The 25,876-nt window shown below is 41.9% G+C and overlaps 2 protein-coding genes across 3 annotated transcripts; both read right to left on the bottom strand.

Moving 5' to 3' along the window:
• Positions 1-282: 282 nt before the first annotated feature.
• Positions 283-20,652, bottom strand: chd8 (chromodomain helicase DNA binding protein 8). Of its 2 annotated transcripts, none has more exons than XM_079243681.1 (39): positions 20,542-20,652; positions 18,002-19,131; positions 17,576-17,902; positions 14,831-14,944; positions 14,222-14,724; positions 13,987-14,098; positions 13,206-13,412; positions 12,996-13,064; positions 12,823-12,878; positions 12,601-12,718; positions 12,434-12,517; positions 12,174-12,311; positions 11,347-11,468; positions 10,738-10,981; positions 10,478-10,654; positions 10,237-10,380; positions 10,025-10,123; positions 9,655-9,814; positions 9,158-9,368; positions 8,833-9,028; positions 8,556-8,726; positions 8,173-8,463; positions 7,835-8,055; positions 7,547-7,749; positions 7,225-7,381; positions 7,051-7,140; positions 6,825-6,928; positions 6,401-6,524; positions 4,397-4,472; positions 3,945-4,216; positions 3,598-3,830; positions 2,795-3,457; positions 2,578-2,684; positions 2,247-2,471; positions 1,939-2,034; positions 1,741-1,854; positions 1,532-1,633; positions 1,340-1,444; positions 283-1,099 (listed from the first exon to the last, which is right to left on the bottom strand). In XM_079243681.1, the coding sequence occupies exons 2-39, from the start codon at positions 19,028-19,030 to the stop codon at positions 731-733; spliced, it is 7,833 nt and encodes a 2,610-aa protein (XP_079099807.1). In that variant the 5' UTR covers positions 19,031-19,131; positions 20,542-20,652; the 3' UTR covers positions 283-730. The 2 variants fall into 2 exon arrangements, with proteins under 2 accessions (XP_079099807.1, XP_079099808.1); XM_079243682.1 differs by having other exon boundaries at positions 13,206-13,409.
• Positions 20,653-23,093: 2,441 nt separating this feature from the next.
• cbln12 (cerebellin 12) lies at positions 23,094-23,911 on the bottom strand (the record flags this gene model as incomplete). Its single annotated transcript, XM_079243691.1, has 3 exons — positions 23,094-23,291; positions 23,375-23,494; positions 23,630-23,911. The coding sequence occupies 3 exons, from the start codon at positions 23,909-23,911 to the stop codon at positions 23,094-23,096; spliced, it is 600 nt and encodes a 199-aa protein (XP_079099817.1).
• Positions 23,912-25,876: the final 1,965 nt, after the last annotated feature.

The raw sequence follows: 25,876 nt of genomic DNA, 5'->3' as shown, positions 1-25,876 counted from the left end.
TATCACAGATACAGTCAGGTCATAAAACAAGAATAGTAATTCACTGCTGTCTTTGCACCATAGTACACGACTGACCAGCTCTACATTGTACAGTACACCCCCCTCCTCTTACCACTGCTTCAGTAACTAATATGCCACTTTCCCCTGTCCCTCCCTCTTAACCCCCACCCCTCCCATTGAGTGAAAACACTAACAGTACATCCACAACCTGGATCTCACTTTAGTTCACATACTCGTTTGGAAAGAAGATGACCAAACTAGATTGGAGGATTGTGGGATCTGGCTCTGCTCAGTACACATGTCCAGTTACATGTAGCGCTAGAAGACCAGCTTTGAGGTTTGTATATATGAAAAGTATCTGTACAGTAAGGGTCCCCATTTGGTCACGCTTGGGAATGTGATGGGAAGTTGTAGGTTTGGATGGAAGAGGAAGAGAATGGTGAGTGGACAAGAAAGAACGCTCAGTTTTTGCCATTTTTCTCAGGAGGTTTTTGAGAGGAAGATCAGGTAAAGAAAAATAACAAAACTGTGATAGAAAAAAAACAACTGATGGGTGCAAACCTGCTCATTATATGGGAAAAACAATCCTAAATAAAATAAAGTAGCATAAAAACAAAACAAAATTCATCCATAATTCCATTACATGATGGTAAAAATAAATGACTGAGGAATAATATGATTTGTTTTTCAAAGGGGACTAAATTAGACGTGTTTGGGGAGTGGGGTTCAATCAGTCCTCTGAGCTTGATGAGGAGTCGGAGTCCTTCCGTGTTATAATGACATCGTCCAATAGGGCTTCTTGATCTGAGCTGTCATCTGAGCTGTCACCTTGGGAAAGGCTGTCAGCTCCCTCCATCTTAATGTCAAAGTCCGGGCTGGTAAGGAAGTGATGGGAAGTTTCCAGGTCCTCCTCATCCATCATGTAGGCTCCATCTGACACCAAAGTCTCCTCCTCAACTTCGTCCAAGTTGGGGTCTTCAGGCGTGGGATCAGGAGTGTGGTAATGATGATGGTGGTGGTGATGACGCCGGCGGCTTTTCTTCGGGATCTCAGAGTGCTCGGTCAGCAGTCGGTGGAAGAAGGATTCAGGCAGAAAGCCCTGCAAGAAAAACAAATAAAAATCAGCCTGGTTGTAATAATATAGCACAATTAGTCGTTCTGCACTTTGACAAAATAAATATATTTTTTTTAAAAAAAATAATTAAAAAAAAAAGGGGGGGGGGGGTGGGGGGTTGTCATGTGATTTCCTTACAATAGATTTATTGATGTGCACTAAAAATCACATCAGTAAGCAAACAAAATCAAAGGCAGAAAACTTTACAGCAGGTATTTTCCATACCGAGTTTCGAACGGTTTCAGACCACTCAGGTGCAACTGCATTATCAGGATTCTCCTCCAGATACTCCCTCAGGTCCTGTAGCATCGGACAGAAAGCAGCTCCAACCTAGAAACATGTTTGAATGTTAGTTAATAGGGGAAAACACACACACACACAAACACAGTAAATCAGTTTAGTTGAACTATGACTCACCTTCTTTCCTGTCCTCATGTTAATGATTTTAACCTTCTCAGTGCCTGTGGGGGCTTTATCTGCCCTCCTTCTCCTCTTCCTCTTGCTTCTGTTCACAAGAAGCTGAATAAAAGAAAGAAAAATAATCACAAAGCTGAAACAGTTAGCACTGAACTGAATTTTGAGAAGCATTATGAGTTGGCTTTATTGGCCGCTAATCTATTTTTTACCTCCAGCATGTCTCCTTCCACCTCATAGTCAGGGTTTTCCTTCAACCATGTGGGAGGGTCCCTTCGTCGAGGAGCACGTTCCAGTGCATCATGGAGTCCGTCTAGGTCTGACATCTACATGAGAAAAAAGGGAAAAAAAAAAGAGCAAACAACATATAATCCAGGAGAGGTGCTAGAGGAACAGAGATAAGTGTGTACCTCTTGGTCCTTGCGCTTTTTGCGACCACTGCTCTCTCCCCCCGACCCATTGGGCATCAGGGCTTGCTTAGAGAAAGTCAGCTTCAGGCCTTCCTCCTGGCACGATAAAAAACACTCTTCTTAACACAGAAATAAACTACATCACAGCTGAAGTCAACAATGTTTTGAAGCATAAAAACATGTTAAAAATCTTGAAGTTCCTTCTTTCAAACAAGCAAACGGATTTAGTTTGCCAAAACAATCACCAGAAAACCAAATTTCAGTTTTCTGCCTCCAACAAACAGTCAAATTTTCCACTGTTTTCTCACCTTGAGGAGTTTTACTGTAAACTCTCCATCTTCTCCATCTGGTCCAAGGCCGCTAGGAGCGCTGCTGGGTTTACGGATGACCCTTGTGTAGGCCATCTCATCTCCCACCAGCTCTGAGCTCGGAGGGTTGAGGTGCGCTTCGGGCACGTAACGCCGTCCCGAGGGCCACTGACCACTCAGCACAAGGGTACACAGATTCTCCAGGCGGTTGATCAGCACACGATCCTGAGAGAAAGACATCATATACAAGTTATTCATCACAAAGAGAGAAGAAGACATGGTTTTGCTTTCAAACAGCATCAAGTCCAGACATGTTGAGTGATTTATTCACCTTGGGCCAGTCAACTCTGAGAGGATCAGGGGGAGGAATGCCATCCTGAGACAGAGTCATGGAGAGCAGACTGTTATCTTCATCCATGTCTCCCACCTTCATTCCTCCTGAGAGAACAAAAAGAGGTGCAAACACAATAAGAGGATGTGGATTTCTTTTTTTTTTTTTTTTTTTTTTTTGCAAGAGTCAGCATTTTTCTCAGTAACCGTGAACTCACCTCCTTCCACCTCTTCTTCACTCTCTCCGCTGTCATCACTGCCACCGGATCGATCCGAAGAGGATGAGCCTGAATCTGAGTCTGAATCTGAATCAGACCCACCCTCCCCCTTCCTTCCTCCCTCGGTTCTCTCTCCCCTTTCCCGGCTCCTCTTGAAGTTCCAGCCCTGACCTCGCACTTTGCCGCCATGGTGACTTAAGGGTGTACTCTGCAGCTCAGCGCTGATTCCAAGCAGCTGTGCACTTTCATCCGTTTCCTCCTTTACTCCAGGTACATCCAGCTCGTATTTGGGCTGGCCGAGTGTCATGATGGGTGGCATTTGGGGTGCGGGTGGTGGAGGAGGAGGTGGGGGTGGGGCCTGCTGGTTCTGGATAAACTCTTCACGGGCAGTACTAAAAGTGAACTGTGGGTCAGAGAAGATCGAGAGCTCTGTGCGACTGACGCCATGCAGCGCAGCGCCAAGCATGAGCTGACGATCGTGCTCCGGTATAATCCACCAAGCAGGCAGCTCAGAGCTGGATGGTGCCAGAGCCAGACGCTCCTCCAGGGAGGGGTGGGGGAGGACGCGCTCACGAAGGCGACGCAGGAGGCTGATGCGATAAAGGGTACGTGACGCACGTTCCTCAGTGATGGGGGCCACAGTCTGAGAAAGCTCTGATGGATCTGAGTAAGAAGAAAGCAAAAGACGGTTGAGAGGACATGAAGGGAACAGGAGGCATCACCTGAAAGGTGGCTGAGTGTCACACACACAAAAATGAAGCAAGTAAGCTGGTGGAGAATGAGTTAATAACACTATTAAATACCTTCATCGCGGCCAAGCTGGAGGTTGCACACCCTGCGACACATGGCAACAAAGGAGCGGAAGTATCGGCTGAGGCTTTCGTCAGTTTTTTTATCCAGACGAGCAAAAGTACGGAAACGGGTCCAGTCATACTCATGGTCTCCGCTCTCTGGAAGACCTGGCTCCTTCTTCATCTTCTCCACTCCAAATGTTGATACCACGCGGTAGAAATCACACTCCTCTCTACGTGTCCACCTAAAAACATCAATACCAGACAAGGAGTTGAGGCGTGGAAAGGGTTTTATGTCTAACACTTTGTTTCTAAAACTGAGATTATCCAGGGTGATTAGTTCCAGTATAATACAACACCTTTGCTGTCGTTGCTGTCGTGCAATTTCCTTCAGTTTGCTGGCCTGTTCGCACCGCCTGCGCCTGCGGTCCCCCTTAGCCTCAGCTTCGATCTTCAGCTGCTCCTGCCTGTAGCTGCGCTGGTAAGCCGTTATCAGCCGTCGCATCCGTGCTGTTAGTGATGAGCTGGAGGGCCAATCGCACACGCCGCTTTGGCTGGTTACACTCTCTGTGATCACTGGTCCTGCTTTGTCTTCCACAGTGATCTCATCGTCCACGTTCATAGAATCAGGCTGTCAAAGTAAAAGATATTGCATTTATATATATATATATATATATATATATATATATATGTATGTGTATATATATATATATATATATATATATATATATACACATACATATACTTATAAAAATTCAACCTTATCTATGCACAATGGTCAGTGCCACAAGAAGTGAATACAGGTTTGTACCTCTTCGAAAAGATCTTTGGTGTGTCTTGAAGCGGGCTTGAACTCCGGATCCTCTGAGTACTTATCATAGTCGGCACTGCACAATACAAACAAAACACAATCAAGCAGGAAAGGAGACAAAGTGACATAATGTGTCAACAAGATTAGGAAAGAACAAAAACTTTCTCACTTTAACAGTACAGAACTGAGAGCTCTTGGTTTTTCATTTATGTCTGAACATTTCTACACACGTGCAACTCGTCACATTAACAGAGACTGCATCCAGTGGAAGAAGCAGGTACAAACATGTTACAGCACCGTAAATCCTATTCAGCCTTACTAGTGAGTACAGTTTCAACTGATTAAATTAATAATGAGGGGGAAAAAAAACAACCAATATTTCTTCTGGGTAATTATATACACATTGCCTCAGAATTCCACAACATCATTATTAATCATGCATTTGCATGTATTACTTTCTGGTGAGGACATCCCAATGTGCTCCATAGCTCTTCTGTAACAACGCTGACTACTTCATGAGGAAACAGGTTTAAATTGTCAACAATGCTAGCAAGTTGCTGAATAATTTAGACATCAGAATTCAGTCGAAACTCGTCCAGATGGCTCCAAGAAAGTCAAGTGTCAGATATCTCAAATCGACAATAAGTTTCCCAAATAATCTTAAACTGTAAAAAAAGAGACTCCTTGTTTTGTAACTGCTGCCTGCATGCTAACCATGTATAGTTGTATAGCAGGATATCAACCATCTGATCACCCAGGGTATGAGTGTGTGTGAATCTTCCATGCAGTGTCAAGTACTTTGAGTGGTCAACATGACTGGAAAAGCGCTATATAAGTACAAGTCCATTTACCATCTGTCATGTTAATGTTGGTGCAACTATCTTCTCTCTCAACTTTAAAATATTCATTATTATTAAGGCCTCAGTGTCCCAAAAACGTAATTTCTCGCAATCTTGGAAACAAAAACGCAATACATTTGAATCCTTAAAGATCCAAAAAAAGGTCCAATATTTTAATCAGGTCTTCATTTGTACCTGTAACAAACTAATATTTAATAAGTTTAAAGGGGTGCTATTATGGTATTTCAAGTGTTCTGAGCTTTTAAAGAAGTGTTACAGTGTTGAATCCTCATCAGACATGTGAACGGCACTGTTTTTTATCACCTAAACGCATGTTTGAGTTTGAGTTCCAAAACTCTCTCCGTTCGGTTTCCATGGCGACGAAAAACACACTTTTTTTAGAAAGTTTTTTCTTCCTGGAAATCCTTGTGACGTCCCGGGGGATAAGGTTCGGTGATTGGTTACCTTCTACTGGTTAACAAGGGCATGTACAAATACATCAGGCGGGTGGAAAACGTGGGATAAAGTTATTTCCAACGATGGCTGGTGAGTTTACCAAAGAGAGACATCCTGCTGCATTCGTTGCTGTGGGTTGCTGTTTTCCACTTCGTTTTCAGGGTCTGATTCAGGTTCCAACATGTAGGACTGTATGCTATGTGCTGACATTGTATTTTTTTTAATTTTTTTTTATTGAGTTTATATGAGCCTAATCCTTCTGATTATGAGATGTTACAATGACGGCGAAAGCAGGTGCGGTGCGCGCTCCCGACATAGTGCAATGGCGGGAGGCGGGGCTTAATGTGGAAGAGTCTCAATCCACTCATTTTGCCAACAGGCTGATCTGACAGCCTACGGAGAGGGTTGGTCTGAAGTAAATAAAGCGATTTGTAACAATAACTCGATCAATCCCAGCACTTCTGGTCTCAGAAATAAAAATAAATTAGCCTGAAATGCACATAATAGTTCTACTTTAAGTTCTTACAGTGTAATCTTCTGCTTTCTGGTGTCCATTAAAGGGCAGAAGAAAAAAATCTGACTGTGTTTCACAGGATTTTGTACAAAGTTTTTACCAAAAAGTGACTCCAAATGTCTCAGAAACTGTTTGCTTCACATGTTACGCTGGGATCTTATGGGTCAATTGGCTCTGAAAGCGAGTGTAACTTACTCATCTCCCAGCTCGGCATCACCAGTGTGCTGCTCAGCATCAATGGCCTTATCATCAGGCCGACCAACTCTCTCTACGAAGCAGAGGCAGGGATCAGCTCGCATGGTAGTGTACATCTCATAACCTGGAAAAGGAGAAATAAAACAAAGTCTGTTAAAAGATTTATCGCAGACATAACAGAAGACAAGCAGACTCTATTTGGTTCATAAAAATAGACTAAAATTAATTAAATATTCTATTCTAAAATCATTTGGCCAATGCTTTTATCCAAAGAAACTTAACATCTGACTTACATCTCTGCAATGAATTTAACACACATGTCTCTGGACAATGGTAGGGAGCAGACGTAATCGGAGAAAACCCATGCACACACGTGGAAAACATGCAAATGCCACTGTTCAAACCGCCCCCGAGTTTAGCCTACCATGTTTGAATACACCAGCAAGCAGTGAGCGATCAGCGTCTGAGTCCCACCACGCTGCAGGCACTTCCTGCTGCTCCATCTCTGGCATCCAGATATCAACATCCCTGGAAAAAGAAAAAAGAAAAAGTCTCAGCGTATTGGCTTTGTACATCACAGTAAACTGGAGGAATGAGCATGAGTGACTGCACACGTTTAACACTAAGCACAGCGGAGAGCATTAAAATACCTGATGTCAGCCCCTTTTAGGACAGAATCAGCATGGTCGCCAATCACTTCCTGTTTCAGGTAGTAGAGCATACGCACCCTCAGCAACACCCTGAGGAGAGAGGAGAGGTTTTAATGCTGAACCGCAAATGAAACTGCCTATTTATAAAGAAACAACTGAGTGGGTTTCACATACTTGTTGCACTGGTGCTTGAGATGTTTGCGATAGCTGTCATCGAGCAACAGCGTGTCAGGATTGTACTTACGGATCCACTCCACCTTCTGAACATCAAATGTACTCTGGGCCTTTACTCTCTTCCCCTTCCTGCCTCTTGGAACGGGAATAGACAGGCCTAGAGAGGCAAAAAAACACAGGCAAATGTTTACTTGGCATACAAGTTCTTTGATAAGTATCAGGTTGACAAAGAAGAGAGAATTTTTCTTCTGCGCTCTTCTGTCTAAAAAAGCCTAAATTTGATTTAAGACTTTTGCGAGAGAATCTGGACGCAGCTTCCTACCAGAGTGGTTAAGTAGTGTTTGAGGTTCGCGTCCGTTCTCTGGTGGTGTGATGAGCTCCCAGATAAAACTCTTTATGTTCTCATCTCCGCGATAGTGGAGCAGACAAAAAACTAGGATGACACGACAGATGGTCTCTACGTCACGTTCACTCAGGCGCCTCTTACACCTGGCATGAGACAAGATATCCCTCCAGCGACCCCACCTGAAAAGATAAACGGGTAAGCGAGATTCATACAGAGGACACCACACAATGAAATGAAGATGTATGGCTAACACCGCTGACATACCCGTAAACAAGCAGGTGTTTCTCCACTCTGAAGCAGTCGGTGCGTCCGTAACCCCCTCCGCTGTGGCGGTCGGAGCGGCGAGAGGCACGTGAATGTCTAGAATTTGCAGGTGGATACTCATCGTCGCTGTCTAGGTCAGACACGTCTCCACCTTCACCACGTAAACTGGAGAACTGTCGAGTCTGCTTACGAATTCTCGGCGTGTCAATCACAAGAGTGTTCTGGAAGTAAAAGAGGAATTAGTTCAAGTAGTCGGCTTAGCGATTCTCCATGCAGCAGATGGAGCTAAGTAGATCATATTTAACTAAGATGACTTGTCTTCAAAAATAAAGCACTACCTTCCGATTCATGGAATCCACGTCTATGTCGGCTTTCTTAGCCCACTTCTGCCAGAATTCGGGGTCATCAAGGGCGATGTCACTGCGGTTCTCAGAGGCCACGAAGCTGGCTTTGGAGAACGTGGAACCCTTCCCCTCACTCTCAATCGTGATGGTGGTTGCTCTTCGTTGTAGGATCTGGTCAATATCCTCCTCGCAGAATCGACTGCCCTCGTCATTCTCATCCATGATGGCAGCATAAGCTCCTTTCCTTAGAAGATCCTCTATCTCTTTCTTAGAGAACTGCTGGATCTGTTCCAGATGACATAAAACCATTTACACAAGTGATCCAGAATGCATATAAGCTGCTTGGTTTTGAGTTTTTTTTTTTCCTTTATTATTACCCCGTTGACGTTACTGTCTTTGTTGCCGCTCATGCTTTGCAGGACCGCACGGTCCAGACCAAGTTTCAGACTAGCTTTGTCCAGCATCTCCCTCTCATAGGAATTTCTGGTGATGAGTCGGTAGACCTTCACTGCCTTTGACTGGCCAATACGATGACATCGTGCTTGGGCCTGGATTAAGAACAAAAGAGAGTTCAAAGAAAAACATGAAGCTGTTCACATAAAGGGATCGGGATGGTTGCAAATTATGAGTTTATTATAAAGTAAAATCTTGTACCTGAAGGTCATTCTGAGGGTTCCAGTCAGAATCAAAAATGATACAAGTGTCTGCAGCGGTGAGGTTTATGCCAAGGCCGCCGGCACGAGTACACAGCAGGAAGACAAAGCGATCCGAGTCAGGTTTGCTAAAGCGATCAATGGCAGCCTGTCGCAAGTTTCCACGAACTCTGCCATCGATTCGCTCATAAAGGTATCTGTGAAAGAAAAGACATGATACAGACGAGACATGAAGAATCATGCGGCAAATTTTTTACTAAAGGCTTCAAACAGATGATGTTTTATTAAACACTCAAACCAAAATTCACAAAATAAGACTGAAATACCTCTTGTTGATGAGGTAGTCCTCCAGAATATCTAAACAGCGCACCATCTGAGAGAAGATGAGCACTTTGTGGCCACCAGCCTTGAGACGAGGCAGCAACTTGTCCAGTAGCACCAGTTTTCCAGCCGACCGAATTAAGGCCTGCAAATGAAAGTCAGGGGCTAGGGGGTCGTACACCTGCCGCAACTCTGCTACGATCTTCTCTTCCGCACCTGAACAGAGAGAACAAAGTTTTTATTGTATATCAGCCTGGTGAAGTTAATGTTTACATTATATGATCTAAAGTTGCCATTAATAGGATCATTATGAGCAGCACAACATTTAGATCAGTTGTTTTTGGAGGTCCCTGCATAGCTAAATAACATACAGCTCAAAAACCATGACTAACATGATCTCAGTCTGCTGTTCTCAGCAACGACCGATTTTAGCGCCAGCGATAAATGCTAACATAAAAACTCAGTCACTTTAGGTAGCACAAGATTAAAAACATCACAGTACCGTTGATGAGGTAGGGGTGGTTGCAGCACTTGCGGAGCTCCATCATTGTGTTGAGCAGGTTGGGAACATTGCTGTTACTGTTTGCCCCCAAACTCAGGAAACTAAAGTTCCTCTCCAGAATGGCCCTGTAGTACTTCTTTTGGACATCAGTCAACTCAACCTAATAAGAAATTAGAATTTATTTGTTGTTGTTTTTTTTTTAAAGTCTCAAAACAACCTGGTGCATCTCGCTGCAGGTTCTCTAATGAATTAAATCTTAACATCCAATCCACGATTTAAAATATTAATCAAGCCTAAATCCTTTAGAGAAGAACTTGACTCACAGTTTTCTTGAGAAAGATTGAAGAAACAAAGTATCGTAAAGACTGACCTCAATGATGGTCTCCTGCTTGGGTGCCAAGTTCTTCTCCACATCCTCCTTGAGTCTTCGCAACATCATGGGTTTTAAGATTGCCTGCAGTTTCTGAACCTGCAGGATCAGGTCAAAGAGTACTTGTTCAAAACCAGCCACACAAATGTTATCACATCACAAAAACAGTGAAAGGCTTTGTGCATGTGTGTGAATCTGACTGGATTTCACACCTGTTCCTCTGTTTTGAGGTCTCCAAAGTCTCTGAGAAATTCAATTTCAGAGGGAAACTGAGCCGGCTCCAGGAAATGAAGCAGGCTGAAGAGTTCCTCCACAGTGTTCTGAAGAGGAGTGCCAGTCAACAGCACTTTGTGTTCCTGAGAAAAACCACAAATTATAGTAAAAAGACAAACACACATGTATATTTTATCACATTAAACAGGTACAAAGTATCATCAGCTATGGCCCACTCACAAGGTCAAGCATCTTCAAGCTGTCCAACAGCTTGCAGTTGCGATTTTTAAGGCGGTGAGCCTCGTCAATGATTACACAACGCCAAGCGATCTCCCTCAGTTCCGGACAATCTGACAACACCATCTCAAAAGTTGTGATGAGGGCATCAAACTTGTATGCACCGGGGATCAGATGTCCCTGTACACAGAATTATTATTTTCATTGGAGACGTTTAACATAACTTATGTTAATTAGTTACAATCTCAAATCAAAAAGTGCACCTTGTCATCTTTGCAGTACATCTCATACTGCTGGATCATCTGTCGGCTCGCCAGGCTGCCATGGTAGACAATGGCATTCATGTGGGTCCATGTGGAGAACTCCCTCTCCCAGTTGGTGATGGTGGACAAAGGAGCGATAACTAAGAAAGGGCCTTGAACACCAGCAGCATACACCTCCGACAGCAGCACGATGGACTGGATGGTCTTCCCCAGGCCCATCTCATCTGCCAGGATGCAGTTCTGCCTGAAAGACGAGAAACTTGTGAGCATCCTGAATCCTTGGAAAAGTACTCACATATAATATACTCACATCATTTTTTGGGGGGATTAATGAGATATTTTTCCCATTTAGCTGACTATAATAAACAATTCTTTCTTCAAGTTGCTGTGTCGTGTGTTCACTCTTCATCTTACATTTATTTTTAATGAGAACCACTCATTTATCTTGAATTAAAATTAAACTTAAATTGTGACTAAAGTTTATACCGTTACCACTTTAATTACAGGTTTGAGTACTTTACCCAGCAAAGCAAACCACGTCAAAGTTCATTTAGCCATTAATGACCATAAACTGTAACCCAGCAGTGTGTGTGTGTGTGTTATAAATACCTGTTATACCAGTTGAAGAGAAGCCAGTTGACTCCTTCCAGTTGATACTCTCTCAATGTGTTGCCATTCTTGTACTCTCTGGTCTCCTCCAACTTTTTCCATGAATTGGCTTGAGGTCTCACCTGAAGAGAGGTAAGTAAGAACCAATGAAGAAAAAACCAAAAACAGCTAAACAAAGATGGCAAATTTGTTTATATTTATATATTTGTTTATATTTATTCTGACTTCTTAAATTGAATAAATGGAAATAAATAAATAGGTAAAAAAAAAAATTAAATTAAAAAAAAGACCTAGTTTCTCTTATGGATTAATTCACACTGAAATATAACTTGTTGCAACTTGTACATTCAAGGCTTCATAACCCTTTTTAAGAGATAAGCTATATACCAGTAATGTCCATAAACCTGTGACAGCATTCTGTCATTCATTTTTTGTTAGCTATTGTTTTGATGCTCTTAAAAGCTGCGTTTAGACAAAGTAAAAAGAACCTCGGTGAGATAATGCTGACAGTTTCTCTGACAACAATTCACCGGAGACCAAAAACAGGTTGTGAAAAGAAGTTAAACAGAGCTTTTCCACATGTTACCAGTTAAATGGATGGGATGGTAAAATGTTCTTACTGGTTTCACAAAAGCTCACAAACAACTTCAGACTAAATGCAACACAAAATCAAATTTTAAAATGGTAAAACAAAGCCAGAAATGTTTTTCATTTCAGTCAAAAATCTAAATAGACATTTTTCAAACATAATTTTGGGATGAGCTAATATGAAATACGGTTTAAAATACCCGATAGTGCGACAAGCCAACTTTTCTTTTACTACTTACTGTTCTCTTCAGACGAGGTTGTCTGTTCTGGATTTTGCTGAACTCCTCAACTTTGCCCTCATCAACATCCTCTTTTAGTTCCCATGTGGCATCCTCATAAGGCAGAGAGCACCACTTCACCAGGTAGTAGATAACAGGCTGGAGGTCAATGAGAAGAGCATTCAAGCTGTTTTAACGCAAGCTTTTTGTCTGCAAAAATGCTAAATCATGAAAGAAAAAAGGTCAAATACAACAATTTCCACATGATACTCATCTCTGACCTCGCCATTGTCTTTGTCCACACTGTGGGACACATCAAGGATCCTGTCCACCTCCACATAGTCAGGGTTAAAAGGTTCTTCATCCTGCAGAGAACGTGTTATGGTCCACTTCAGCTATCTGAGCAACTGCCTACAATACAAGGTGTCAGAATCTGCCTCCTGCTCACCTCCTGGAACAAGTGTCTCATCTGTGCATGCTTGGTCTTGAACCTCTTGATCTTCTGATGGATCCTCTTGTCCTTTTCCAGCTGATTCAAACTGGCCCACTCACAGTGTAAGTACGAACTGAGAACGAGAGCGCATTTGTAATCATATTTGTTTGCAAGCTCACCCATTGAGGTATTAAAAGTGCTGAGACTCAGTTTGTTCAATGACGTAATTAAACTTACTAATTCTTATATTTTACAAAGAATTCCTCAACATTGGTATACTGGCCTGGCAACACCTAGAAAAAAAAAACAAAAAACAAAAACGAAGAGATCTTAATGGGCAATTCACAAATATACCAAATAATCAAACATATTAACTTTTGGATGGTGATATAAATAAATAAAACACATACCTCTTTCTTGGTTATCCTCATAGACAGAACTTTGTCTACAATGGCAGCATCTTCCTCACTTGGATTTTCCTGTAAAATACAGTCATGATGCAGAAAAGTTTGTCAAACTCAAACACGTCTTTCGCCTTACATAAACAACGCCACATTTAAAGATCAAGTTATTTATTCAGTGTCTTCAGAGAAAAGGAAACAGTCACAAATGAGACCCACCACAAAGAACTGCATACTGGGCAGTCCATCACCATCAAGTTCCACCTCCTGCTTCAGCTGCGCCGCCGCCCCTCCGCTGATGGAGGCCACAGCTGCAGCAGTCGTAGTAACATCCACATCTTCCTGCTCATCCTCGTCATCTGTTATTTTGATATCCAGGTCTTCGGTGTATTTCTTCCTCTTCACCACACGACTGGAGCGCCTCTTCTGGCCAAAAGAAAGTGAGTGTAAATTAAAGGCATCTTAGATTGTTTTCTTGCACGACACCCCATGTATGTGGTTAAAAATACCAGATGGACTGTGTTTTTTTTGTTGACCACTCAGTCATTTTCTATAAAAGCCTCCTTTTCTTATTCACACACTCAAAAATCCCTCACTTCTTAGGATACATACTCTTCTAGAGACTAAATAGTACTTTATAAAGAAGTACAGATACTGATGAAACCTCTAACTGAGCTACATTCATCCCAATCTCAACTCATATGATGCTTTCTTCATAGTTAGGGTTTCTCCAAACTAAAACGCCGCCGTCTGACCTCGTTATCCAACACAATTTGGAAGAACTGGGGCGTTAAAGCCCAAAAATGCAACTCCCAGAATTTTTAGCTATAAATGTTCCTATGTCGCATTTGTCACAGCACTGTCAACTAGGACAACCAGCATCTGTCTGATTTGTCAAAGACAGTCAAACTTGGCATATGTTCATTAAAAGAACTCAGGATTTGTGGCACTCGAATCACAAAAACATGCACTAATGCAAACTCATTGCATGTATGTGTACCGTAATCATGTCATCCTCCAGTGTTGCAGGCGAGGCAGGGCTCAATTCCCCATCAGAGTGGTCCGAGGAAGCGTTCCTCTTTCTTTTCTTTGCCCCCACTAAAGTAATAGTGCTGCCAGGAGGAAGTGGAAGGACACAGGAAAGATATAAACAGAAGGAAGCACTGGTAAAGAAAGAAATGGGGCTTTTTAAAAAGCTCCATTTCCAAACAGAAAGCAATTTTACTTCATCTTACTTTGCTTTAGTCTTGCTTTTGCTCTTGTTCCCAGGTACAGATATGACTGTGCCACCAGCCACTGCAGTTGTTCCTCCCAGTGCCTTCACTTTGCCCTTTTTGTCAGCCCCAACAGCGATTCTTGAGACCAATCCACCAGATACAGAACTCTTCTTTTTGCTTGATCCTCCGCTGCTTTTTTTCTTTGCAGCTGACACCACAGTCACAGTACCTCCAATTTCTGGAGAGGTCTGTGTGCTTGGAAGTTCATCCTGATTCAGGACTCTGGGCAGGTTCTTCTCACCGCGTGCTTTGGCCCGAGCAATGGCTTCAGCCACTATACGGTTTGCTTTCTCCTGCTTGCAAAGAATCTCCACACGTCGCACAGATGCAGACTCACCAGGAGCCTTGGTAATGCGGATGGCCTGGGAAGGAGTGGTGGTTGTTGCAGAAGGACCTGCAGTCGAAGAGTTGATCACCTTTACCACAGAGACTGCGCCGCCAGAAGATGAGGCTGAACTTGTCTGTAAGAGAGGAAACGTAAAATCTTTTTGTAAGCATTCTCGTGTATTAAAAACACAACACAGTGCTCTAATGGATGCAAATATGCATGCGAATGTGAAGGGTTACCTGTGGCTGTAGGAGCATTTTGAGAGGTAAAGCAACTCTCTGCCCTCCTTGGCCCTGGGATATCTGCAACACCTGAGGGCTGCCAGTGTTGCCAGCTCCTGATACCAGCTGGTACTGTTACCATGAAAGAGACAACGTATTAAAGCTTCTTTGAAAACAATTTTTTTTTTTTTTTTTTTTTTTAAAAAAAAAGGTAGAAAACGAATCTGTTTTGGATCTTTTGAAGAAAATATTTTCCAAAGACTCTTCATGTTTGGTATCTTATCAAGTATAATATCAATAGTATTAAATAATTCATTTTTATCAGGATATTTTTTTACATGAAAACAGGTCAAATAAAATCTGGGACCTTTCTTTTTCCTTATTAAACTGTGCGCTAAGCCAAGTTAAACACACATTTAAACTATGTTCTGAACATATAAACTATGCTGCATTCAATTTGGACTCAGGAGTCAGATTTTCCGAGTTCCCAGTCAGAAATACAACGTCAATGCCCCCTGAAGTCAGAAATCTTACTTGGAAATTCAGAGCAGACCCACGTAGCCCGAGATATCAAGTAAAGATGGCTACCCGATGCACCAACAGTGAGTGAAATAAAAAGTAAACATACAAATAAGTGTGAATGAACTTGTTTAACTGTGCAGGAATTAAATTTAGAAGTTACACTTTTTAACTTCTAAACAGACATTGGGTTTACAAAATGTGTGCATGTCCAATACACCAAATAAAAGTGTTGAAAGTAGTGTCTCTGCTAACATTAGGAACAACTGCTAATGTTGGTTTTCCAAGTTCTCCAATTTTGTCAACGTGAACGCTTTCAGCTCAATTATGATGTTATTCCCGGTTTCAACTTCCGAGTCAAATTGAACACAGCATAACAGTCTCAAAAACTGCAGCCATATTAATTTAAGAGAATTAATATTAATTTAAAGGAAGGATAATATTAAACATCAATGAGAATGAAAAGTGTATTTCAATACAGGAGCTGAGTAGCATTATATAAATAAATCCAAAATTCCTTTGAATGTTTAGATATTCATTTGAAAATTTAATAAGTTTATGACTATTAAGATAAAAATGTTTTATATCCATTAATCTCACAATGTAATGCTTTAGTTTTCCTCTTCCTATCCAAGCTTAGTTAAACCTCACATAGCTTGAGTGAGGATTGTATCTTGGCAGCGTGGGCTTGGGGTAGGACTTGGACTGTAGTCTGGTCCTGAGCCATAATATTCTGAACTAAACAGTACCCTGAATTATATTTCTGAATACAAATTAACAGTCAAGAGATCGATTTGATTGCATTAAAGAGATTTGTTATGTAAAACTATATAATACTGCAGCGACACACCCAATTTGTGACAACTTAGAGCAACAATGAATTTAAAAACACTGACAAAATAATGCTGATTTTAAACCCAAACCAGTAAAATCTCATGTCTATGGAAGATCTATAGATGCACTGTCACAAAAATTTTCAAAAATCCATAAAATAAAAACTAGGGCTGGGCGATATGACTAAAATCTCATTTCACAATATAGCTCATTTTAAATTTACATAACAATATACATAATTATATACAATTTTTTGTGTAATTTTGTGTCAGTCATCAGTTATTTGTCAGATGTGCTTGGTAACAGCAGCAGTGATCTTCCATCTGCGGGAACTATGGCCATATGACGTTTCACGGGTAAATTATGAGATCTTTCACCATCACTTGACGCTGCTTTTGCTCATTGACTCTATTCTTAATTCTGTATTCTTTGTCCTGATTATTGTGCAGGTGATAAAATTAGTTAGTTGAGTCAGAGTCCGTTGTCGGGACTGTGAGCTAGTCTGTTGTCGGTTCCACTTCGGTCATTTCATATCTAAACCGCATCCATGCAACAGAAATTTTCCCTCTTTTATGAACAACTTCATCAGTTTTGGTTGGCAAGTCATCTTTTAGTGAATTATCCTGCTCTGAAACACGTCTTTTTCCATGTTTGTTTATATATTGCTGTGTGCATGCTGTAAAGTGCATCTTGACGTAAAATACTGCAATAAAGCGCCTTATAATGGCATAAAAAAATAGAGCCACATATGAAATGATTTTCTATTGTCCAAAAGATATACACTGTCATATTGCCCAGCCCTAATGAAAACCAATAGACATTATTAATGTGTATTAATGATTCTAAGACAAGTAAACTGAATGCATCATAAATTACAACACAGGTGAGCAGTCTTACCTGCATGCTAGCAAAATATAACATAAGGTTACTAATCATGTGTGTAACCCTGTTATGGGCACATCCAAAAAAAAAAAGGTATTTAGGGCAATGCTATATTCATAACAAGTACATGCAGAAATCTCAAAATCCAGACTCATGACTTATCTGCAGTCTTTGCAAAAGCATCTCAGTCACTTCAAAACATCACATGTTCCCAAATACTGATTCAAACTATAAAAGTCCTTGAGCTAATGAATTAAATGAACAAATACTGCTAGTTAGCATAGCTATGAAGTTTTTGTTTGTTTTTTTGGACTGAAGTGTCCTAGATAAACTAAAGCAGTTTGTCTTTTGTTATGTGTGCTATAACAGTATAAGTAACAGTTATTTATCAGATTTGAAACCAATGCTTTTGAGACCAAGAAATAATTAAATCAGCAAATAACCATGACATTGCTGAGCAGACTACTTTGTTTTAGTGCTTTATCTGCAATGCTTAAGTTCTTTTATGCTCTTACGATTGTTTCTCACCTTTACTCCGCCTTGTTGGTTGGGCTGCTGTTGCACTTGCAGCTGAATTGTGAGGACTTTGGGCTGCCCTCCAGGCTGACCTGCAGCCCGAGCCTGGGTTAGGGCTGCTAGCTGGCTACCCTGGAGTACCAGTTTGCCACCAGGGAGCTGACCCAGCACGAGTCGAGCAGGGGCCTGTGCTTGCTGCTGTTGGGCCCCTTGAGCAGTCTGAACCTGCTGGACCTGTGTAACCTGCTGTTGAGTTGTAACAGCTTGACCCAATGGCGCAGCAGAGCCAGTCTGAGAGGGCTGTTGGAGAACCAGGGTGATGCGCTTTGCTTCACCCCCCTAGAGTGACAACAGATTAGGACTCATTACAGCAAACACACTACTGCAGACTCATTCAAAGCATCATGTGTAATGACAGTGAGACACGTTGATGCTTACCTGTGACTGCGTCTGCATGGCTTGCTGGAGTTGCACCTGACCCTGGACCTGGATCTGAGTTGCTTGGCCTTGGGGCTGGACTTGGATCTGAGCACCTTGGCCTTGCGATTGTATCTGGGCAGCCTGGGCCTGGGGTTGGACTTGAACTGTAGTCTGGCCCTGAGCCATCTGGGCTTGGGCTGGAATCTGTACCTGAACTGGCTGGCCTTGTGTTTGCTGTACCTGCTGAGGCATGGATGTGAGCAACACCTGTTTCACTGGCCCATTGGGGGACTGCAGCAGCCTTTGTACTCCTGCCGTTCCCACCTTAACTTGGGCTTGTCCTGGGCTCACCTGATTCAATACTGCCCCCCCCTGCAGTATGGACATGCCAGGTTTAAGTGGAGTGCCTGACAACACACGGATGACCTTGCCACTTGTCTGAGGTGTGGTTCCTGATACAGTCTGCAGCACCTGGGCCTGACCCTGGGGTCCTTTGAGAATGACAATTTTACCACCAGCTTGCTGTGTGATAGCAGCCAGCTGTTGGGGAGTAAGCTGGTGAGTTATCTGTGCAAGCTGCTGTGTGGTGACTGTGGTAGTGGTAGCCGGAGGACTAGAAACAGTCAGAGGTGAGCTCAGCAAGACAGTGCTACCTGCTGCTCCACTGGTGTTGCTGGCAATGGGTATGGTAGTCTGGGCTTGTAACTGAGGTATGGTATCAGCGGGGGTGGGAACAGGGGCTGGGGTCACGGCAGAAGCAGCCACAGAAACAGTCTGAGCAGTCGCCACTGACACTGGCTGCTGCGAGGCAACTTGAACAAGACCAGGGTCTGGGATGGCAGGAGCAGCTACAGGAACACCAAGGTTTGTGTTGACTGTGAGTTCAGGGGCAGACTCTGGCTCAGCTGGTGGATCCACCTGGCCTAAAGCCAGCTTTAGAGCTTCTTCTACAGGATCTGAAGAACCCTGAGAGAAGGAGTCATCGGGTAGGGCATCCAGGTTAAAAAGGGGCGTGTCCTCAAAGAGGTCCATAATGGGATCTGCCATCTTGCCCACTCCACTCAGGGAGACGGGCACAATGTGAAGAAGACTCCGAGATGGAAGCTATATGTAGTTTGTCCAATTCTTCTCAACTTTTATGGAAAAAGCTGCAAAAAGAAAAGAAAAATTATAATTGGCACAATGTTCTGAGAGCAGAAGTTCTGACTGGTTTTATTGTCAACATGTTGTTTAGAAATAGGAGAGAAAGTGGGACTAAAAGACAAAGACAACCTTGTAAGCACTTCTGTTTGTACTTTACTCTCTCCTGTCTGTCTGATGTCTAATATAATTCAGATAAGTCTGGATCCTAATATGAATATAATTTACTCAAGTCATTATATACACTTATTTTAACCTTAGCATCTGAGAGTGTGCATTTAACTCACAGAAAAGCTGCCTCAAAATACTAATTTACTATGTTTTTTTTGTTTGGTTTTTTTTTCTCAAAAGAACAAAATAACAGATGAAAACTCGAACTATGATAGTTTTGTATGTATGGTTTAACTTACAACATTATCCAAACATGCTTTCAAAGTTATTCTAAAAAGGTTTGAAAAACAAAATAAAGAAACAAACTTTCAGAATATCATACATAATTTGTCAACTGGTTTGATCATTTGTCTCTGAAGGACAGAAATAAAGTCAGTCAGATTATTAAATGGTCCAGTAGGCTGATTGGTGAACCTCAACCGAGTCTTGAGGCCCTGTACACCAGGCAGGTACAGTAAAGCCTCTAATATAGTGAGTTGTGACTCCCATCCTTTATTTGTGGAGTTTCACCTTCTCCCATCAGGATGCAGGTTCCAGGTGCCAGGTACTTTATTGGAAGAGTTTTGTTTAATATGCAGCAGTCCTTCTTAATAAATTTTAGGATTTGAAATCATTTTTATCTATTAATGTAACTATTTATTGATTTTTGACTTTGTAAGCCATTGGGAATGTCAGAATCACTGTTTATGTGTCTATTTTATTTATTATCTTCTGTGACACTAAACCTGAAAATGCTGTACAATAAATCTACTTACGGGTACAAATAAAGACACCTGAACCCACAATAAATTTTGTGAATGAGACCAGTCTGTAGTGGAGTCAAGACAAGGAGGGTACTGATGCTGGACAGGTACGATGCTTTCCTCCGGTCGTGTTGCAGTCTTTCTTACATTAGCATTAGCTTCTCTCGCGTCCAAAATGTGTCGATTACAAAAGCGTGTGAGCCACCAAAAACAGACTGAGGCTCATAAACATAACATATTATGTGTTTCGGGTGGTAAGTTTCCTACTCCGTCATTTACTACAGACCATTCAGTCTGCCGGACTCCTTCTATCTCATCAACAAACCGGACCAAACCAAAGCAACGTGCCACAATAACCATCGCCCGTCAACGTTCAGACACAGGTTAGGCCGCAATGCTGTTTCGCTTGTTCTCCGTCTGATTTTCGGTAAAAAATACCTGAAAATAACCATCATAACCACTGCCCCAACTCCCGCAGTAATAATTTCGGGGTGCTAAATTTACCTTTGCATCGACACACATGGCTTTCTCCGTCTCACAACACTGTACGATTACAGGAAACGGCCAGGGAAGAGCAGGAACTAACTTCTTGCTAGAGAAAGCGTAGAAAGCGTGCCTCCTCCGATGCTACCCAAAGCTGATTGGTGCATCTTTTCCCGAGCCGGCAGCATGCGGAATTCTCATTGGCTGAAATGATCATCCATCATTTTTACTGTTTCTCTGGGCGGGATAAGACCCATAGTTAGGTTGAGAAAACAATAAATGCGGCCTAGCTGAGATCATTTGACTCGGTGATCTTCAGCATTGCTGTTTTACAGCCACAAATGCTTACAGTAAAAAGCACGGGACTTTTAATACAGACTGGAAAAAAATAAAAGGTGTTTTAATCCTGTTTAAATTTAAGTACGGCCTTTATATTTGTTTGTGAATGACACCATCAGTTTTTAAGCGTTTATTATATTGGCCACAGCACGGGAAACGGTCCACATCCTTAAATGAATGAAGACTTGTTGTGCCGTTTTTGTATAACTTTTTATACGTGTAAATGCATATTAAATGAGTGCCCCGTGGTGTTTCTGATTATTATAAATTATATATTGTGTTTACTGATAACAGCATTCCGCTTATGTGATGGTCTGCGTGCGTCCGTGATGGAGTCAGGTGTATGGCGCTCTCTAGTGTCCCGAGCCGCAAACAACCAATCCCTGTGGATGTTCAGTTTTGTTTTTTTAAAGAAAATGTTTAATGCTATTTGCGTCTAATTTGATAATATTCTTAACTATAAGACCCCAGAGTTCCTCCAAGCCATTGCAATTTTATTTTATTTTGTCTTATTTTATCTATTTATTTAAATTTCATTTACCAACAATAGTGGGCAGATTTCTTGAGTTAGATGCTCTAACAGAATAATGGTTTGATTCCCCATAGTAAATATACCTCTAAAGGTTCCTGGATCCATGTGGAAAAACGGCTCACCTTGTTCCATACTTTAGAATTCCTGAAAATTGATCAAAGTCTGTCCTTAACCTTTTGAGTTATTTTGCCAACAGACAGATGAGAAAACCTACACTGCCAAAATAGCCTACATGACATCCGCTGTGATGGTGGTAATAATTTGTAATTCATTTAGTAATATGTTTATTTACGAGCATAAATATGGCGAAGTAATCAAAACCTCTCCATTAGGTTCTGATACAAGGTTTTGTGAGGGAATGACAATACAAATATCCTATGAAATGAGATGACATTGCATTTTGGACTAACACAAATTCAAACAAAATGACAATAAGGGACTTTTTGGTTAATTGAGAACGTGCCACTTTTGCAGATCTTTTTTGGGTGCCAGGCTTTAGAGGATGTTGCCTGTTTACCATGGTTGATTAATGAAGCATTGATGCTTCTTCTGTGGGGTAACACAAAAATGTACTAGACCTCAACAAGAATAACACACAACTTCTCACATATTGCTACTGACTTTTCTTCAGTTTTCAGCAGGAAAGGCCAGTTTTCCATTTCCCAGGAATTCTTTCTCCCAAGAATCTTGGAACTGGAAATGAAGGACTCAGGTAATGAAGCAGGCCCATTTAAGAAACCATTAAGAAACAACAGAGAGAAAGAGAGAGAGAGACAAAAGAGCTGATCCTGAACCAATGAAGTGTAAGTGACTAAATGTGACAGCAAACCACACTTTATCCACGGCAGTCCTGCAGGGATGAGCCTGTCTGCTCGCCAAAGCATCCATCTGTCTGTGGCCCTGTGAGAAGAATCCGCCATACAACGCATTTATACTCTGTCCCATGCTGGTCTGCGTGGTCCACGCCAATGCCAGCTCTGCTGGTGGGAACTATATTTACAAATCGCTGCTGTGGCATTGGGCAGTGCACCATAAAAAATTAGAGAAAAACTACTTTGCATGAGCAGATTTACCAGTAAAACTCCCAATGAGTCATAAAAAACACATCTGCATACATTCTTGCACACTTACCCAAAGATACTCTCAGTCAAATTTTGGTAATTTTATTTTAACTTTTTGATCTGAATAGAAATTTTTAATAAATAAACATCTTCTGCAGGATACTGACAGGCATATTAGGAGAAAATCAGTCATACAGCACAGTCAAATAAGGAACACGTCTTCTTTTAAGCTCAAATAGATATTATTTGGAGACCAGCAGTGTTTTAAACATCTTCAATTTAAAAAAAAAAAAAAAGTTAGGGCTTGTGTTTATTCTTAGCACAGAGGCCCACATTGCACATTGCTACTTTAGTAATTTTGTCACAATTAACACAGGTATTTATACACAGAGATAGTGAAGACAAATTCCACAGACAAATCATTTACTGAGAGTTTCTGCAGTGTTTTGCCCTTCCTTTATGTTTGTGGGAGTTTTCTGGATTTACAGTCTACAGGTCAGTCCTGCTTTCAACTTTACATGCGCTGTATAGTAACCTCTCTACTCCCATATCTTCTGCTATTTTCTCTTATTCATTCATGCCTACTTTCTACCCATTTTCTCCTCATGTCACCCTCACAACACCAAATCTTTCCACTTTTCTCACAAGGGGAAGACCAGGAACCCAGAGAAGGTGGAGTACTTCCATCCTCCCATCAGATTGCCTCTCTCCAGTCTGAGGTAGGCCTTGTCCCCCTTCTCCATAATCACCAGGCCGGCATTGGTGGCAGCTTCTCTGGTCACATCTTGGTCCCCAGCAAAAGCTGAAATCATTGGCCAGCCATTCACCATCAGGCTGACCTAAGAGACAAGATGGCAAGGGAATTACACATGACATGTGGCTGAGCTGGAATGTAACTACTATCGCACAAGTAGGAGCATACCTGAATAGTTTGTCTGTTGTAAGCCTTTACAACATGGAAATTGAAGCTGTATACACCTCTCCGCGGTGCCAGGAAGATGCTACTCTCTTGGTCAAAATGAGTGCCCACATTAACCAAAATCTGATGGTGACAGAAAGGCGGGTTATATAACACACAATGTGGAAACTAAAACGAACCATCATGATATGTAAAGAATGGCCTATTTTATCAAGCAGTAGCATCATTGTTAGCGGACAAACACTTATCTATACTCACATTATCAAAGTAGATGATCATGGTGCGGTTACTCATGTCCGTGGGTTCGTGGTTGGTCTGGCGGCTGGCGGAGAAGGCCACTCGGCCAGAGCCGGAGCGGACAGACATGCCCAAAGCATTACCAGCGGGTTCAGATGAAGGAGTGGAGTCGCACACCACCAAACATTTCCCTTCAAGGATGATGGGCTCTGTGTCGTTCTGGCCTCTGGATCCCAGTGGACCCCATAACAGCAGCACACTCAGCAGGGTCAGGAGGTCAAACTGGGCTGAGCTGAGCTGCATGACTAAGCCTTGGATGTTTGGGGAAATGTATCCCTACTTGATGATGATAAAGAAGAGTCACTCTGATCAATCTGAAGTGTAAATAAGCATGCCACGGCTACTGAGATGGCCTCACTGGAAATCCCTCAGCCCTTCCCAGTTAGAAAGAATAGGATGAGAGAGAAAAATGTTCTTAATTAAACCTGTAAGCAGCTTTAAGTGGTACCCTCAGTAAAGACACAACACCAGCGGATAGTCCAGATGAAACTCAGACTGGTTCAGAGGTCATAGCTGCCAGTCAGAAGCTTTTCTTTTGCCCAGACAAATCCCAAACCTTCTGTATGTGCTGGGTCAGCAGGAGCCACGCTGACAATCACACAGAGAAAAAAAAAATCTTGGTTTTTGCAAGTTGATTTCCTCAGCAGAAAATCACACAAGATGCTGGGATGTAGCTGAGGAGAAGAGAGAGCAGATCTGAGTTCAGGCTCTATACTAGACACGAAGGTGATGTACAAGGGAGAGGTGAGGAAAAAAAAGAAAGTGATGAGGTAGGTTTCTGGAGAGGTGACAAGGGGGAGGATGTAAGGCCCAGAAGGGAGCGAGAAAGGGAAATAGAGTGGGGGAACAACTCCACTGAGTGACCATCTGTTTTCTACACATACCCTCCTCCCTCCTTCCTTACCTCCCGCAACCTCGACACGCACTCCCTCATGCACACTTGTGTTTTTGTTTCACATTTTCTCATCCGTATGCAGCAGCTACACATAAAACATGCTTTTTACTTTCATTTGCATTTTCTTTTTATTTCCACTGGAAGTTCAGCAGCCCTTTCTAGTTATTCAATCTGATATTACACATTGTTTTGGGTTTTTATCCTTTTCTTTTTCCTTCTCAACTTTAAGAGAACAAACCACAACAACAACAAATGCAACAACTTATTGGTTGGACAAATATTCACATAATGACAAAAATCTCTACAATTCATCATAAAAAAGTGCTCCAACATGATTTAACTACTTGCTTTGTGCATTAGCAATCTAATAGTAAGTGAATAAAAAGTAGATCATCACCTGTTTCAACTTGAATGATCTTGTGTTTCACATCAGGGGAAAACAGATGTTTCCGCCAGCAGATGAAGAACCGAAAGAAGCTAAAAAAAATCCTTATCCTCAAGCTCTTCTGTCACATTATCTTACAGCATGAGAGTCGAGCTGATTGCAACCAATCCAGAGTGTTACTGTGATCTTTCTGCGTCTCTATCTCTCTGTGTCCTCTTTCTCAGCCAACTCCCCCTCCTCCCTCCGTCTGCTTCTTTCTCACCCTCTACGCCGCACCCACCCACTCACCTTTACAGTGAAATAAAGAAAAATAATTGGGTATGTGAGCAGCTTCAAAGAGCAAAGTTAGCGAATGAGTGGCAGTTGTTTCCCTTTCTTCTGTAATTTCCAGTGAAAACGCCGACTCTCATGTGTGTTCACACTGAGTTAAAAAGGATCAAACGCCCCGGCCCGATGCTTGTGCACCTGCATGACTGTAGACCTGTGCTTCATGTAGCCAAGTAGCCACCTTTATAAGATTTTACAGCTAATTTAAAACTTGCTTAACAGATCATAGGCACCAGTTGCCTCATAAAAATATAATTTTCTTCCTTTATGGGCATGATTACACAACAGCCCGAGGGTCCACCTTCCACAACTGAGGTGCTCGCAAAAGGAAACTAAAACAGAAAGATGGAGTGATCTGATTTGAGAAATTTGCAACCTGTCTTAGCAGCTTTTTAATGTAAGTATTATAGAATAAAAATGCTTCCCATTATTGAAATGATGTTCAAAAAAGATGTAGACATTTTTTCTTTTCTTTTTTTTAAAAGAAATGAGCATCTGCACCTCTGCTCATGCAGATCCGCTGAGGTCTCTTCTGGAAGTTGATATCACAGTTTTGAACAGTCAAAATCCGTCTGAGAGCAAAGCTCCTTGCAAACAATCC

The sequence above is a fragment of the Telmatherina bonti genome, assembly GCF_933228915.1.
Source record: "Telmatherina bonti genome assembly, chromosome: 7".
NCBI classification, from domain to species: domain Eukaryota; kingdom Metazoa; phylum Chordata; class Actinopteri; order Atheriniformes; family Telmatherinidae; genus Telmatherina; species Telmatherina bonti.
This window is presented reverse-complemented; position numbering and strand designations above follow the sequence as displayed.

Excerpts from the sequence above, each read along its gene's own strand:
- chd8 (XM_079243681.1), bottom strand. The coding sequence starts at position 19,030 with ATGGCAGATCCCATTATGGACCTCTTTGAGGACACGCCCCTTTTTAAC. Across the intron at positions 2,472-2,577 it reads TCAGAGTTGACTGGCCCAAG|GATCGTGTGCTGATCAACCG; the intron begins GTGAATAAATCA and ends TCTTTCTCTCAG. Across the intron at positions 2,035-2,246 it reads TTACAGTAAAACTCCTCAAG|GAGGAAGGCCTGAAGCTGAC; the intron begins GTGAGAAAACAG and ends TTATCGTGCCAG.